The sequence below is a fragment of the Pogoniulus pusillus genome, chromosome Z (genome assembly GCF_015220805.1).
Source record: "Pogoniulus pusillus isolate bPogPus1 chromosome Z, bPogPus1.pri, whole genome shotgun sequence".
Taxonomy (NCBI): Eukaryota; Metazoa; Chordata; class Aves; order Piciformes; family Lybiidae; genus Pogoniulus; species Pogoniulus pusillus.
The window spans coordinates 12,801,857-12,814,753 of record NC_087309.1 but is presented as its reverse complement, the minus strand read 5'-3'; the positions used below and the strand labels follow the sequence as shown (position 1 = coordinate 12,814,753).

The window sequence follows — 12,897 nt, the reverse complement described above, 5'->3', positions numbered from 1 at the left end:
CACAGTACTCATCCCTGGGGAGTGCTGCAGCCAGAGTCCTTCAAATTATCTCTGAGCTACTGATCACAACCCTCTGACCTCTGTTGTGGATCCAATATTCAATCCATCTCACAAGCCAGCGACATCTCCTGAGTTTATCTATAAGGATGTTATGGGAGATAGTATCAAAAGCCTTGCTGAAGTCAAGGTAAACGACACCCACAGCTCTTCCTTTGTATACCCACTTGGTCATGGTTTCATAGGAGGCTATCAGAATAGTCAAGCAAGATCTTCCCTTGGTAAATCTACGTTGGCTACTCTTGATGACCTTCTTTTCTTCCACGTGGTTAGAGATGGCCTCCAGAATGAGCTGCTCCATCACCTTTCCAGGGATAGAGGTGAGGCTGACTGGTCTGTAGCTGCCTGGGTCTACCTTGCCTTTTTTGAAGACTGGAGTGACACTGGCTTTCTTCCAGCCACCAGGCACCTCTCTTGTTCTCCATGACTTTTCAAATATGATGGAGAGAGGCTCAGCAACAGTGCCAGCTAGTTCTCTCACCACTCATGAATGCAACCCATTGGGATTTGTGTATCTTCAGTTGCTAGAAGTCATCTCTAACCCAGTCCTGACTGACTAGTGGAGTGTCTACCTCCCTCCAGTTCTGCTCCCTTGCTTTCAGAGACTGAGGTTCCTAAGGGCTGGTCTTAGGAGTAAAGACTTAGGCAAAGAAGGCATTCAGCAGCTCTGCCACCTCTGCATCCTCTGTCATCACATAGAATGGTTTAGGTTGGGAGGTGAGGAGAAAGTTCTTCACTGAGAGAGTCATTGGACGCTGGAATGGGCTGCTCGGGGAGGTGGTGGAGTCGCCGTCCCTGGAGCTGTTCAAGGCAGGATTGGACGTGGCACTTGGTGCCATGGTCTAGCCTTGAGCTCTGTGGTAAAGGGTTGGACTTGATGATCAGTGAGGTCTCTTCCAACATTGGTGATACTGTGATACTGTGATACTGTGACTTCAAAGATCATCTAGCTCCAACCCGCCACCATAGGCAGGGACACCTCCCACTACAATAGGTCACTCAAGGCCTCATCCACCTATCTCCCATATCATTCAGTAGTGGACTGACCTTTTCCCTGCTCTTCCTTTTGTCAAAGGTGTATTTGAAAAAAAAAAAAAAAAGCTCTTATTGTTTTCTTTTACCTCCCTGGCAAGACTTAGTTCCAAGACAGCCTTGGCCTTTCTTGTCACATCTCTACATTCCCTGACAGTGTTTCTGTAACTGTTGCAACTGACCAGGCCTTTTTTCTGTATGTTGTAAACTTCTTCCTTATTTTTTATTTTTTTTCCCAAGAGTTTCCTTACTTACAAGTAAGGGAGGCTTATCCATACTTCCCTTACCTGACTTTGTCTTTTTTTTTTCAAGAGTATACTTTTTTCTTGAGCTTGGAGGAGGTAATGTTTGAATATTAACCAGCTCTCTTGGCCCTCCCCCCCTTCCTTCTAGAGCCCTAGCCCACTGGATACTTCTAAATAGAGTTTTGCAGAGGGCAAAGTTAGCCCTCTTAAAGCCCAAGACTGAAATGTTACTTATCACCCTGTTCTTTGTCTAGTGATAATAAATTCTAACATGCCATGGTCACTACAGCCAGGATTATTCCCAAACTTAACATCTACAACCAATCCTTCTTTGTTTGCCAATACAAGGTCCAGCATTGTGCTTCTCCTGGTCGATTCTTCAACCACCTGCAGGAGGAGTGTGATACTGGTAATGCTGTCCTCTCTACAGCAGATGCATGCCTTATCATAGAATCATAGAATCAACCAGGCTGGAAGAGACCTCCAAGATCAGCCAGGCCAACCTAGCACCCAGCCCTAGAGAGTCAACCAAACCATGGCACCAAGTGCCTCATCCAGGCTTCTCTTGAACACCTCCAGGGACAGTGCCTCCACCACCTCCCTGGGCAGCCCATTCCAATGCCAATCACTCTCTCTGCCAACAACTTCCTCCTAACATCCAGCCTATACTTTCCCCCAGCACAACTTGAGACTGTGTCCCCTTCTTCTGTTGCTAGTTGCCTGGCAGAAGAGACCAACCCCCACCTGGCTACAATGTCCCTTCAGGTAGTTGTAGACAGCAATGAGGTCTGCCCTGAGCCTCCTCTTCTCCAGGCTAAACACCCCCAGCTCCCTCAGCCTCTCCTCATAGGGTTTGTGCTCCAGGCCCCTCACCAGCTTTCTTGCCCTTCTCTGGACACCTTCCAGCACCTCAACATCTCTCCTGAATTGAGGGGCCCAGACCTGCACACAGGACTCAAGGTGTAGCCTGACCAGTGCTGAGTACAGGGCAAGAATAACCTCCCTTGTCCTACTGGCCACACTGTTCCTGATGCAGGCCAGGATGCCATTGGCTCTCTTGGACACCTGGGCACACTGCTGCCTCATCTTCAGCTACTATCTACCAGTACCCCCAGGTCCCTTTCCTCCTGGCTGCTCTCCATCCACTCTGTCCCCAACCTGTAGCACTGCTTGGGGTTGTTGTGACCAAAGTGCAGAACCCTGCACTTGGCCTTGTTCAGTCTCATCCCATTGGCCTCTGCCCACCCATCCAGCCTGTCCAGGTCCCTCTGCAGGGCTCTCCTACCTTCCAACAGATCAACACTCTGTCTTCCAATTGCTTTGGAATCTCAGAGAGCAGCGGGTTCAGGTGAATGATGGTGAGAGGTGCTGCTCTTAATGGTTTTAATCATGCTTTTCTCTTTCAGGTACTGCTCGAAACACCCTCAGCCAACCAAACGTGTGGCTGGCAATCTTCCTCAGCATCACCCTCTGCGTGCTGCCCGTAGTCGGCTTTCGATTCCTGAAGGCACAGTTAAAGCCAACTCCCAGTGATAAAGTAAGGAGATGGTTTGTTAAACCAGAAATCATACTTATTACCAGCTAAGTTTGCTGTGGAGACATACTGCATGGCATTGCTCAGAGTGAACAGCCTCATAGACGCAGGCTCCTTTGCCCACGTCTTTTGAAACAGAGAACTGAATTTGGGTTTTGGCATAGTTTAAACCTCTTGTAACCGGGATCAAGGCTGAGATTATTTAGATATGGATTAAACAGTACTGGGCTGAGGAAGCTGTGCTATTTTTAGGTGCAGTATTTAAGTGCCGTGGCTTAGCGGCAAAGGGGTGGGGTGCTCCTCCTGCCCTGCTGCCAGCTTTCAGCCTGGCAGATCACGGCCCTTCACTCTCCAAGCAGGGGAAAATATTTGCTGGAGAGTTGTTTTTTTTTTTTTTACTTCAGAATTTATTTCATTTGGTAGCCGGCGCATCCTTTGGTAGCCAAAGACCACCCTCTCGAATCCAGCCGCCCTCCCGTCCCCACGAGTACGAAGAAGAGGGCACCAGGGCAAGGAAAGGCGGGGAGAGATGGAGGGTTTGGAGAGCGCACAGCTCCCGACAGCCAGGGAAGCCTCCCAGACGGCTGTAAGCATGGCTGCCCGGCGCAGCTTTCAGGCAGGACCATTGCTAAATGCTGCTGCTGCCACCTGGTGCGTCCTTCGTCTTCCTGCAAGACACGCAGCTCTCCGAGCACGCCCCACGGGCATGCGCCTGGCTGCTCCTCGGGGTCTGCCTTCAGCATCCCTGGGATACCCGGCAAGCTCCACGTGTGTTCCAGGAATCACAGAATCATTGATTCAACCAGGTTGGAAGAGACCTTCAAGATCAGCCAGTCCAACCTAGCACCCAGCTCTACCCAGCCAACTAGACCATGGCACCAAGTGCCTCATCCAGGCTTTTCTTCAACATCTCCAGGGATGGTGACTCCACCACCTGCCTGGGCAGCCCATTCCAATGCCAATCACTCTCTCTGCCAACAACTTCCTCCTAACATCCAGCCTTGACTTCCCCCGGCACAACTTGAGACTGTGTCCCCTTGTTCTATTGCTGGTTGCCTGGCAGAAGAGACTAACCCCCACCTGGCTACAGCCTCCCTTCAGGTAGTTGTAGACAGCAGTGAGGTCCCCCCTGAGCCTCCTCTTCTCCAGGCTAAACACCCCCAGCTCCCTCAGCCTCTCCTCATAGGGTTTGTGTTCCAGGCCCCTCACCAGCTTTGTTGCCCTTCTCTGGACACCTTCCAGCACCTCAACATCTCTCTTGAATTGAGAGGCCCAGAACTGGACACAGCACTCAAGGTGTGGTCTGACCAGTGCTGAGTACAGGGCAAGAATAACCTCCCTCGTCCTACTGTTGAAGGACTGCTGAAGAATGAGTGAAAGGGAATTCCCAGCCCTCGCTTAGGGTTAGGTGGTTAAGAAGATTGCAAGTAAGTTCCTCAGGACACAATTTAAGGCAGTTCAGTATGTAAAAATGGCCTGCTTACCCTTCAGCTGAGAAGTCCAACGTAGCTGTGGCCCCCCAATCCCAGCCCCAGTGTTTGGGATGAGCATCTTCCTGAGCTTCCTTCCACAGAGGAAGCATCTTCAAGTTGCACAAAGAGAGGTTTAGATTGAACATTAGAAAAAAAATCTTCACTGAATGGGCCATAAAACCCAAACCCTCTGAGGAGAGGCTGAGGGAGCTCAGGGTGTGCATCCTGGAGAAGAGGAGGCTCAGGGGTGACCTCATTGCTGTCTACAACTACCTGAAGGGAGACTGTAGCCAGGTGGGGGTTGGTCTCTTCTGCCAGGCAACCAGCAACAGAACAAGGGGACACAGTCTCAAGTTGTGCCAGGGAAAGTCTAGGCTGGATGTTAGGAGGAAGTTCTTGCCAGAGAGAGTGATTGGCATTGGAATGGGCTGCCCAGGGAGGTGGTGGAGGCACCGCTCCTGGAGGTGTTCAAGAAAAGACTGGATGAGGCACTTAGTGCCATGGTTTAGTTGATTGGATAGGACTGGGTGCTAGGTTGGACTGGCTGACCTTGGAGGTCTCTTCCAACCTGGTTGATTCTATGATTCTATGATTCTAAAACAGTGGAGAAGGCTGCTCAGGGAAGTGGTGGAGTCACCATCCCTGGAGATAGTTAAAACGTGAAGATGTGACACTGAGGGGTGTGCTTTTACTGGTGAGCTGGAAGTGCTGGGTTTGCAGTTGGGCTTGATGATCTTAAAGGTGTCTTCCAGACAAACAGTCCTACAATTCTATGATTCTGCCTCTTTATGGTGCAAAATCACTTTAATGTGTCACCTCACCAGGGAAGTGCCTTATCACAGGAAAGGAGTGTTTGGGTTTCCTGATGGACAGAGATCCCCCAGCTGGCAATATGAGAAGTCCTTAAATATAGACCCAATGCTTAGAGAGGCCAAATACCTACAGCTGCTGCTGCTGTCCTAAGCAGGAATGACAGAGGTCCAGTGGCTGGGGACTCCACCGAGCCTCTGGCACTCATTCCTGGCCTCCTGCCTTTGACAGAACTCTGCCAGAACTTTGATCATGGGTCAGTTTACATGACACCAAGCCTGCTGGTGACAGATGGGGCACACCTGTCTCAAAGTGGGGAAAAGGATCTTTGCACAGGAGTTAGAAGGGCTCAACAAAAGAGCTTTAAACTAGTTTTGAATGTGAAAAGGCATAAACCCAGGCTTATTATAGGTAAGTGTTGGGGCGGTGCACCAGTGCCAGTGTAGATGGTGTGCTAGGCAAGTAATTCAGTCTGCAGTCTCAGTGGAGGCAGGAGATGGACATCCATGTGTCAACATATATGCAAGGGTTATTGATGTGATGGAAATTGTGGAAGCTCCTGAGAAGGGTCATGTGGAATTTAGGTCTTCTTCTTCCAGCAGATCACCTGAAGCTACACCAATGCATGCTGAACTCTGTGCAGCAGGGGACTGTGATACACTTGACACCACAAAAACACAGTGGGATGACTCTCACAGTTGAAGTGCTGTGCTGGATGGCTACAAACTCCAGCAGAGGTGGAAAGGCAGAGGGATATCCCTCTGTGCAAGGGAGTGTTTTGATTACCTTGAGCTTAACGACAGCAATGGTAGAGCTGAGTGTTTACAGCTAAGAATCAGGGGGAAGACCAACAAAGTAGATGACACAGTGAGAGCCTGGTACAGATCACCAAACAAGGATAAAGAGCCAGAAAAAAATCTACAAGTCTGAGAAGTCTCACAACCTCTAGCCCCCCCTTCTCTAACTCAGGAACCTGTTTGTGAGCAGAGAAGGACTTGTGTGTAATCATAGAATCAACCAGGTTGGAAGAGAACTCCAAGATCAGCCAGGCCAACCTAGCACCCAGCCCTAGCCAGTCAACCAGACCATGGCACTAAGTGCCTCATCCAGGCTTTGCTTCAACACCTCCAGGGACGGTGCCTCCACCACCTCCCTGGGCAGCCCATTCCAATGCCAATCACTCTCTCTGCCAACAACTTCCTTCTAACATCCAGCCTATACTTCCCCCAGCACAACTTGAGACTGTGTCCCCTTGTTCTATTGCTGGTTGCCTGGGAGAAGAGGCCACCCCCCACCTGGCTACAATGTCCCTTCAGGTAGTTGTAGACAGCAATGAAGTCACCCCTGAGCCTCCTCTTCTCTAGGCTAAACAACTCCATCTCCCTCAGGCTCTCCTCAGAGGGTTTGTGATGCGAAGGTTGGAAGTTGTCTTGGGCAACTCAGAGGACTACAAGGATGTGGTGAGGTCATGCAGGAAGAAAATTTTAAGTGCCAAAGTCCAGCTAGAATCTGGCTACTGCTTTAAGAGACAATAAAAAATGTTTCCATAAATACATCAGACACAAAAGCAGGGCCAGAATCTGTGTCTTTTAGCAGATATGGGGGGAAACAGAGACAAAGGATGAAGAAATGGATGAGGTACTGAATTCCTCCTTTGTCTCAGTCTTTAATAGTGAGACCAGTTGCTCTCTGAGTGCCCAGATCCCAGAGCTGGATGACAGAACAGGAAGCAGAACAAAGCCCCCACAATATGCAAGGAAATGGTCAGTGACCTCCTACACCACCTAGAAGAAAATATGGGGCTGGATATGATCCACCCAAGCATAGTCAGGGAGACAGCAGAAGTTCTCACTAAGCTGCTTTAAATCATTTACCATCGGTCCTGGCTAACTGGAGATGTCCCAGTTGACTTGAGGTTAGAAAATGTGGTGCTTCTCTACAGTAGGGACTGAAAGGAAGATCCAGGAACTACAGGTCTGTTAGTTTGACCTCAGTGCTGGGAAAGATCATGGAGCAGATCATCGTCAGTGGAAACACATGAAATGCACAGGACAACAGGCAATTAGACCCAGTCAGCGTGGAGTTATGAAAGGCAGGTCCCACTTGACTAACCAGATTTCCTGCTGTGACAAGGTGACCTGCTTACTGCATAAGCCAAAGGCTGTGGATGTTGTTTACCTAGAATCTAGTGAAGCCTTGGATATGGTTTCCCACAGCATCCTCCTGGATAAACTGCTCACAGCTTGGATGGATAGATTCTTTGCTGGGTAAAAATCTGGAGGGATGGCTGGGCCAAAGAGTGGTGAAGAATGGAGTTGAATCCAGTTGGCAGCAGGTCACAAGTGGTGTTCCCCACAGCTCAGCACTGGGGGCAGTCTGTTAAATATCTTTGCCAGTGGTCTGGACAAGAAGACTGAATGCACCCTCAGTAAGTCTGCAGATGGCACAAGTTCAGTGGGGGTGTTCATCTGCCTGAGAGCAGGAGGGCTCTACAGAGGGATCAGGACAGTCCAAACTAATGGGCTGAGCCTTATAACATGAGGCTTAACAAGGCCAAGTGCTCTATCCTGTTCTTGGGTCACAACAACCCCATGCAACAGTACAGGCTTGTGGAAGAGTGGCTAAAAAGGTGCCCAGCAGAAAAAGACCTGATGGTGTTGACAGAGAGCTGGCTGAACATGAGTCAGCAGTGTTATCAGGTGCCCAAGAAGGCAAACTGCATTGAAAACAGCATGGCCAGCAGGACCAGGGAAGTGATCAAATCTCTGTGCACGGCACTGGTGAGGCCTCAGTTTTGGGCCCATCACTACAAGAAGGACACTGGGGTCCAGGAGTGTGCCCAGAGAAGGCCAACAAAGGTGTTGAAGGGCCTGGAGAGCAAGTCACACAAGGGAAATGAGGTTGTTCAGTTTACAGGAAAGAAGGATGAGGTGAGACCTCTTTGCTTTCTACAGCTACCTGAAGAGAGATTGTAGTGAGGTGAAGTCAGTCTCTGTGCCCAGGGAACAAGCAATAGGACAAGAGGAAATGGGAGGTTTAGTTTGGACGTCAGGAAAAGTTTCTTTCAGCAAAGGGTTGTGAAACATGGGAATGGGCTGCTGGGGGAGGTTACAGTCCCTGGGGCTATTAAAATCCACGCAGATGTGGTGCTAACAGGCATGATTTAGCAGTGACCTAGCAGTGCTGAGTTAACAATTGGTCTTAAACCTCTTTTGCACTCTGAATGGTTCTATGATTCCTTGACAGCCCCTGTCTCAGAAACACTCATCTGCAGATGATCTTAGTGGCCACATGGGAGCAGAGAGCTCATTACCTATCTGCAAACCTACTTGCATTACTTCATTATAGGGTTTGTGTTCCAGGCCCCTCACCAGCTTTCTTGCCCTTCCCTGGACACCTTCCAGTATCTCAACATCTCTCTTGAATTGAGGGGCCTAGAACTGGACACAGCACTCAAGGTGTGGCCTGACCAGTGCTGAGTACAGAGCAAGAATAACCTCCCTTGTCCTACTGGCCACACTGTTCCTGATGCAGGCCAGGATGCCATTGGCTCTCTTGGACACCTGGGCACACTGCTGCCTCATCTTCAGCCTACAATCCACCACTACCCCCAGGTCCCTTTCTGCCTGGCTGCTCTCCAGCCACTCTGTCCCCAGCCTGTAGTGCTGCTTGGGGTTGTTGTGGCCAAAGTGCAGAACCCTGCACTTGGCCTTGTTCAATCTCATCCCATTGGCCTCTGCCCACCCATCCAGCCTGTCCAGGTCCCTCTGCAGGGCTCTCCTACCTTCCAACAGATCCACACCTGCTCCTAGCTTGGTGTCAGTTGCAAACTCAATCCCCTGGTCCAGATCATCAATAAAGATATTGAACAGGACTGGACCCAGCACTGATCCCTGGGGAACACCACTAGTGACAGCTGCCAACTGGATGTGGCATCATTCACCACCACTCTCTGGGCTCTGCCATCCAGCCAGTTCTTGACCCATATCAGAGTGAATCTGTCTAAGCCACGAGCTGCCAGCTGTGCCAGGAGCTTGTTGTGGCAGACAGTGTCAAAGGCTTTGCTGAAGTCCAGCTAGACTACATCCACAGCCTGGCCCACATTCACCAGGCAGGTAACCTGATCACAAAAGGAGATCAGGTTGGTGAGACAGGACCTGCCCTTCCTAAAACCATGCTGGCTGGCCCTGATCTTTTGGCCATTGGACTGGATAATCCTGGAGGTCTCTTCCAACCTGGTTGATTCTATGATTCTATGATTATCTTCTGCCAAGGAACATGAGAACCTCTTGGTCACCATTCTTATCACAAAAAGCTTTTATAAACTGGAGGTCTCTTTCAGTAATAGAACCATAGAATCAATCAGGTTGGAAAAGATCTCCAAGATCATCCAGTGTCTTTTCTGATGAAGTGAGACAACTTAAGGATATGTCCTTACTTGTTTTCTTGAGATTTATCAATGGTTTAGATGACTTCCACGTTTTTGGGTTATTTGAAATTCTAAAATACCTACAGTCATACCCCAACCAGATCATCACAGATCTGTAAGGGTCAGTGTACTGAAACCACCCCTTCCCAGGACTTACAGGTGACACTCCCAGTAACATCTTTTAGAATTAAACTGCCTTCTCCTTTTGCCAGGAAGCTGCCCCATTCATCGCTGCAGCTCCTCCTGTCACCAACCTGTTTTGTCAGTAACTTTTGGCTTTGGACCCCTGCTTCTGTTCACCTTTTACTGTCCTTGCGAATAATGATGCACTTCTCACTTTTTTACATCTTATTTGCTGATTTCAGATCCTGCTCAAGATCAAAGAAGCCAAAAAGCAGCCACCTCCACCTTCACCCAAGAGACGCCTGCGTCGGACCAGCACCCGCCGCTCTGGTTATGCCTTCTCCCATCAGCATGGCTTTGGAGCACTCATTATGTCAGGGAGAAACATGAGACCAAAATCACCTTTTGCCACAACAGGAACATTCTCACCAAATAGTGACAAACATAAACACAAAGGACTGTAACCAAAAAAACGCCGCAAACAAAGAAAAAACAACCCAAAACCCAGCAAAGCAAACCAAAGAATAAAGGGCTGTCAGGAGAGGAGGCTGTGCCCTCGGCAAAGCACAGGGCCAGTGACTGCCCAGAACGCTGCCTTCTGGGCTACCAAATTGATCACTTGGGCATTCCCTTCCACCTATATGTACCCTCTGACTCCAGCCTCTCTTCCAAAGACTTGTGCTGCTGCCAGGCAAGGCAGGCAGGGTGAATTTGAGTTCTATGGTATCCCAGAGGGCCTCCCTGGAACAAGACAGAATATGCAGCAGGATGCATCTCCAGTTCCTGAGAGTGTTGATAACGTTACTTACTTTTTATCCCTTTAACTACATACCTCAAAGTGAAGTCCAAGCTGAGGAAAAGATTGAATTGGCAATGCCTTTCTCATTCACATGCCTTTGTTTCTGTCATGAATCCACTCTGGGCCGTGTTATCGGGGTGACAGTATTTACCCCCAGGTGTGCCTTAGGTCCAGCCACACAACCCCAAATCTTTGTAATCTGTTTGATTTTGTAGGTTTTTGACTGTACACAAGCACTTTGGAAGGCATGAGTTGTAAATAACCTCCTTCCAAATGAAGGGTTAACCCAATGTCTCAAGAGATGGCCAGTGGCCCAAACATCACCCTTGTCCTGCATCTGCAGCTTCGAAGTGCTGCAAGCTCAGAGAAACCCTGAGTTGGTCAAAGGACAAGGACTTGACATTCATAAGCCAGCCTTGTTTTATCTGCATTGCAAATTTGCTCTTCTAAAAGATCATTGTCCTCAGAGCCCGCTCATGTTTTCTACTAGGCCACCAGCCATTTCATTTAGACTGAAAATACATCAGCAAAAGAAGCTCAGGGTCGTGTATGGATCAAGCCATAAAATCTGACCCTGACAAGCCTATGTCATGGTTAGGGCTCATGTGAGCCACCAGCACCAGGTGTCTCTTGCATCATGACAGACACACACACACACACACACACACCCCTCTGACTTGGTGGAGATCATGCAAACAGTATCAGAGGCAGAGATGCTATTTCAGAGTTAGTGCAGGGTGTCCTTCCTTTGCTTCACCAGTGCTGTTGCTCACCGTGAGCCAGCATCACCTGCTGGCTCCCTCACTTTACTTGATGAGCGGTGTGGCCAAGATTCGGAGGAACTTAGTGAGGGCTCAGAAGCCTCTGCAAAGCTTCTCTGCGCTAATACTTTATTTGGGAACAGTTCATCATGTGTTTCAGAGAGCTGAAAATCCTATCAGTCTGGTTACCAGCAGAGGGACCCAGGACGCACAGACACAGCCAAAGATATGGTGATCCTGAGGGACTGGGATTTGTTCCTTGTGTCGTTACACCAGCTCCGTGGTCAGCGAGGTTACTGGGTGGAATGCCAGCATGGTAGCCTGAGAGTCTGTCCTGCCAGCACTGCTGAGTTGTTTAAATGAAGCTCTTTTTTTGTGCAGAGGACTAAGCAGCATTGGGTATTTTTTGGTGGTGGTTTTTTTTTTTTTCTCCTGCCTCCTTTATACCAATTTAAACTCATTCCTTGCTTTGAATCAGAATTTCTTTGCACAGTTACCATCTGGTATTTATGGGGAGCTCTCTGCCTTGAGTCTCTGAGCTATCAGTGGAGGCAACATGTACTGACAGCAGGCCAGTCATGTCCCAGTTTCATTCAGACTCTGTATAATGCCTTGCTCCCTGTGGTTCCAGTTTCAGCAGTTACTGTGTAAGGTTGTTAAACTCTAAAAGAAGATTTCATCTCTTGGGTTTAACCCAGCCGAAGAAAAAAAAACCCAAAACTGTCTGTTGCACCTGATGCTTTGGGAGACTCATTTCAAACTGTGGTATTAAATTTGAGCATTGCCAGTGCAAAACTAAAGCTGGGACTGGATCCAGGCATCAGCAATCTGGAGTGGCATGCTAGGAAAGGGGAACATTCTATATCTTCCTTGCAAGGAGACACTTCAGTGAAGTCGCAGCCTGCACCCAGACCAGGCTGAGAAAACCCTTGCAATAGCTAGAGCTTGTCAGAGCCCTCTGATTTACCACTCCCTTTGCAGAGACAATCATGGCTTTCTGCTGAGGGTTGTCTGTCAGAGACAGCTTCCCCGGGGCTAGACGCAAAAGGGGAATTGATGCAGGTAAACAGACATCCCCACGATACCGAGGCTGGGTTGAGAGTCCTTATCAACGCTGCTCCGACCGCACGACGCAGTGTTACGTAACGCAGAGCAGCAGGGGCAAAGCCTTTGCTGACAGAGCCAGGCGACCCCGGGACTGTGTCGCTCTTCTCGTATGGTTTACGTGCAAAGCGCTCACCTTTTGGCTGAAGGGGATTTGCAAATGCTGCATAGCACGTGCAGGGGATAACAGAGCTGTGGGTGAAACTTGCGCAGATACCAAATACTTCGGTGGCTTGACAAGATCAGCACCAGAAACCTATCAGCTGGCGGTGATGTCTGTCCTACACCACTCCTGGTTTTGTAAAATAAAATAAAATAAAATAAAAAATAAAGCAAAACAAAACAGAAAGTAAATAAAATCGTTGGGATGCCTGATTCCTTGCCAGTCTGCTAACTGATCAAAGGAATTACAGACAGATGTGCGTGGTGGTCCTAGACCTCCTAAAGCTGGAGGGTGGATCTTCGCTTGACAGCTCTCTTCATGCTGTATCCTGATTTGGCGAAGGAAAAAGAAATATTTACTTTTTAAAA

At 48.9% G+C, this 12,897-nt stretch overlaps 1 protein-coding gene across 1 annotated transcript in view; it reads left to right on the top strand.

The window, feature by feature from the left end:
- Positions 1 to 12,729, top strand: part of LOC135173319 (phospholipid-transporting ATPase ID-like) — a 112,884-nt gene extending 100,155 nt beyond the window's left edge. Inside the window, exons 27-28 of the mRNA XM_064140131.1 lie at positions 2,741 to 2,871; positions 9,945 to 12,729. Of these exons, the coding sequence (XP_063996201.1) occupies positions 2,741 to 2,871; positions 9,945 to 10,166 (353 nt within the window). The 3' untranslated portion in view covers positions 10,167 to 12,729. The remainder of the gene's footprint in view (positions 1 to 2,740; positions 2,872 to 9,944) is intronic.
- The last annotated feature ends 168 nt before the right edge of the window (positions 12,730 to 12,897 follow it).